This window comes from Macadamia integrifolia, chromosome 6 (assembly GCF_013358625.1).
Source record: "Macadamia integrifolia cultivar HAES 741 chromosome 6, SCU_Mint_v3, whole genome shotgun sequence".
Classification (NCBI taxonomy): domain Eukaryota; kingdom Viridiplantae; phylum Streptophyta; class Magnoliopsida; order Proteales; family Proteaceae; genus Macadamia; species Macadamia integrifolia.
Window position 1 is genome coordinate 30,553,363 of NC_056562.1, and position 3,940 is coordinate 30,557,302.

Consider the following 3,940-nt stretch of genomic DNA (forward strand, 5'->3'; position numbering starts at 1 on the left):
AGATACCACTTGAGGCGACACGGTCTTGACTCTTGAGGGTAATTCAATTTATATTTTATCTGTATTGAGAAGGAAATGATATTGTAGGAAAGTGGATCAGGTTCTCAGGATTCTGATCCAACAGTTGGAATGAGGCCTCCTTGTAAGCTCGATGAGTTTTGGCTTGTAATGACTAATGAATCCATTAATAACTTATAGTTAGTTAATATATTTATTTATTTATTTTGATAAAATAACCAACAATCAGGTCCAATAAGGTGTATAGTGGTCTAGAAGTGTTTGTCGGCCATGAAAGAGTAAGACAAATTAGAGAAGATTGTGGGTAGAGAGAGACAGAGAGATTATAAAGAAATGTAATTTTTTAATCCCACATCAATGGCCATTTGAAAATGAGATGGCACGGGTGGGCTTTAAAGCTGTAGGTCATCAAACACCGCAAAATAAATAAATAAAAAGAAAATTTAAGTTTATCGAAAAAAGAAAAAAAAAAGTTGTTGTTTCAACTCTTATAACCTTCAAACCTATTGGCATTTTACCATCTTTTTTTTTTATGTCATACCCCGCACTATGACATAACATATGGCATTTTTAAAAATTCAATAAACAAATTCATGGTGAGTTATGGGTCATTTTAAATACCCTCCGAGGAGATGGTTGGGGTGTAGGGGTGTCAATCGGTCGGTTTGGCTTGGTTTCGATCTGGGTTGAGTCGGTTTCGGTGTGAGAAAGTTGAAATCGAAACCGAACCAATAAGAAAATTCTGGTTTCGGTTTGGTTTTAGTTTCGGTGCGGTTTGTCTTCGGTTTCTTAAATTGATTTGTAACCGGGTTGGTTTTGGTTTTTGGTCCAGTTTGGATTCAAATTTCCATACAAATGTTTACAAAACTATGCAAATTTTGATTTTTTTAATGAATTTTGGAGTGTTTCGGTTTCTTACCGGTTTGGTTTCGGTTTCGGTCTGGATTTTGAGCTGGTTTCGGTTTGGTTTCGGATTCATCCGGTTTCTGATGCGGTTCGATTTGGTTTTGGGGTTGCAATACTCCAAACCGAACCGACCCAATAAGGCTTTGATTCGATTCGGTCCATGTTGTTATCGGTTTGGTCTTGTCGGTTTTATCGATTCGGTTTAAGAATTGACACCCCTAGTGGGGTGGATGGTGGTAACAATTAATGATAGGTAAAAAATAAAAAAAGAAGGAAGAAGAAGAAGCAGCAGCTCATTCGACTCAAAATCTATAATTCAGTGAGATGATGAGTCGAGTTGAAAATTTTGATTTTCTAATAGTGATCAGTTTTGACGAACATGTGTATAAGAAAGACATCATGATAGAAAGTGGCTCATGGGACAAATTTCTAGAGCAATCTTTGACTTGTCCTTTTTTTATAGTGTGCATAAGGAGACACTGTCTATAGGTGTAAGATGATCCAATGGTCTAGTGGCAAGATCATAACCATTCTTAGAACTAGGGATATAAATGGATAATAGAAAATCCGTATCAGATCGGTGTTTGAATCAATATAGGGGTTTTTGAATTTGAAATTTTGGTTTTAGAATAATATTCGAATCCATCCACAAAATAACTTGATTTTGGATTTGGATATTTCCATTTTGGATCCAATAATATTCGAATAATTAACTATCTGATTGTAAAATGTGACTAATTTAATATAAAATAATAAATTACTTTATTACTCTTATTATAAACATTTTTGTAAGGATATTTTGGTAATATACCTACCTAAAATCCCAACCAAAATAGTCATTAACACTAACGAGTAGGCCATCAATTTATTTTCAATGAAATCGGTAATTAAGGTCGGAATTTCATAATCGATATAGGACAGGTTGATTTACTAATTAAATAATTTATTGAATCAGATAATATTTGAATATTCGATAAACTCCTAGATTCGAATATGATGTTAATTTTTTAAATTTATCAGATATCGAATTGAATTCAGATAAATCATTCTATAAATGAATTTAGAGTTAGATAATAATGAATCCAAGCCGAATCCTCGATCCATTTACATCCCTACCTAAAACCCTGCTTATGCATTATACCCTTTTATTTTTTATGGTTTTCGGCCTCCGAATTTGACGGGTAAGATTACCAAATGATCTGTTCACTTAATAGAAAAATGGGTCAAAGCATAGAAAGTCAAAAAGCTAGTTCCCTCCTCCAGATTAATACCCGACAAATTCCATCATGAATAGAAAATGAGAGTAAGGAAAGAACTCAATAAAAAAAAAAATTTATATATAGGTAAATGAATTCTCCCAGCCTTGCTTTAGGTGCTCAACTCAGTTTGGATTAACTCCTCCAATGAGAATTATTCTCGTATGGTGCTTGATCCGTACCTAGAGATTAAATCGATTCTAGGTGTGGATTAAACACCGTATAAGAATGGTTCTCGTATCAATACCTGATCTGGACTTCTATCCATCAACTAATTAATTAAATAGCACATATAGCTATTTACGTGGTTATTATCAGTTGTTACCGGAAGTAGTATTAATTAGTTGGGTTAGAGGGAGTGTCTGTCTCAATGACTAATTTTGTTCCTCTATATAAGTATATTTAAGATTTACAATGACACAACATGCCTCAACCTTATCCCAACTAAATGGGGTCGGCTAAATGGATCCATAAAAAAAAAAAAGAGGGTTTGGGACATCCCACTCATGAACAATCAGTAACCCAGATCTTAGCCCTCTAAGTAGCTCTATTAGATACCATTCTTGGGTGAAGACTTAACTTTTGCATGTCTCTTATTTCTAACTTCTCAATGGTCATTTTTGGCTTGCCCCTAGTCCTTTTCGCTCCATCCATTTGCATGTTGTTGCTCATCTATACTGGCACATCCAAAGGTCTCCTTTGAACATGCTTATACCAACGTAACCGACATTCTCTAAGTTTATCCTGAATTGGAGCAATTCCCAAATCGGTTTTAACCTTGTCATTTTTTACTCTATCTCTCAAGGTTTTGCTACACATCCATCTCAACATCCTCATCTCTGCCACACTCAGTTTATATATGTTACGCTTCTTGACTGTCCAACATTCTGCACCAGACATCATAGCTGGTCTTATAACTGTCATATATAATTTTTCTTTAAGCTTTAGATGAATATGTCGATCACATAACACTCCGAACGCCCCTCTCCATTTCATCCATCCTAATTTAATTCTGTGGGAAACATCATCATCAATCTCACTTTCTTTGTTTAAGGTAGAGCCCAAATATCTGAAACAGTCGCTTTGTGAGATCTCTCTCCCCTCAATTTTCACTCTCTAATCGACTAAAGTTACATCTCATATATTCTGTCTTCGTTCTACTTATCTTGAAACCACTCGATTCCAAAGTAGATCTCCATAGTTCCAACTTATCATTAATCTCTACCACTGTTTTACCGATAAGAGCAATATCATCTACAAAAAGCATACACCATGGGATCTCTCCTTGAATATTCTTGGTTAAATCACATCTCTTAATTGCCTCTTATCTTGTTTCCAAATATTTAAAATACATGAATAAAATGGATTTAAAAAAATAAGTTGAAACTAAAGTATCATTTTTTTTATATCAAAGGTTGTCATGCCATGCAAATACATATGTAAAATATAATTATTATCCTCATTGGAAAAAAATTTGTCATACCAAAAAGGCAAAATTATAAGATTATAAAAAAAATAACAAAAACCAGATCATGATCTCCTTAATTAGACCTTACCAAAAGAAAAAAAAAAATGATCTCCTTAATTAGACCAAACCATCACTCAAACCTTGTCTTTATAATCCGAACATCAAGCCCTGGCCTCTTCCATCATTATCCTTCGTTTCCCTACTTCTCAAAATAGGGAGTCCAGGTTCATCAATATACATATCAGAAAACAACCCTTGGTTTGGTGCTAGGATAGTTTTTCATGCAAGTCAA

General features: G+C 34.2%; 1 protein-coding gene across 1 annotated transcript in view; it reads left to right on the forward strand.

The window, feature by feature from the left end:
- LOC122080632 (geraniol 8-hydroxylase-like) overlaps positions 1 to 163 on the forward strand; it is a 2,426-nt gene extending 2,263 nt beyond the window's left edge. Inside the window, exon 3 of the mRNA XM_042647430.1 lies at positions 15 to 163. Within this exon, the coding sequence (XP_042503364.1) occupies positions 15 to 29 (15 nt within the window). The 3' untranslated portion in view covers positions 30 to 163. The remainder of the gene's footprint in view (positions 1 to 14) is intronic.
- The last annotated feature ends 3,777 nt before the right edge of the window (positions 164 to 3,940 follow it).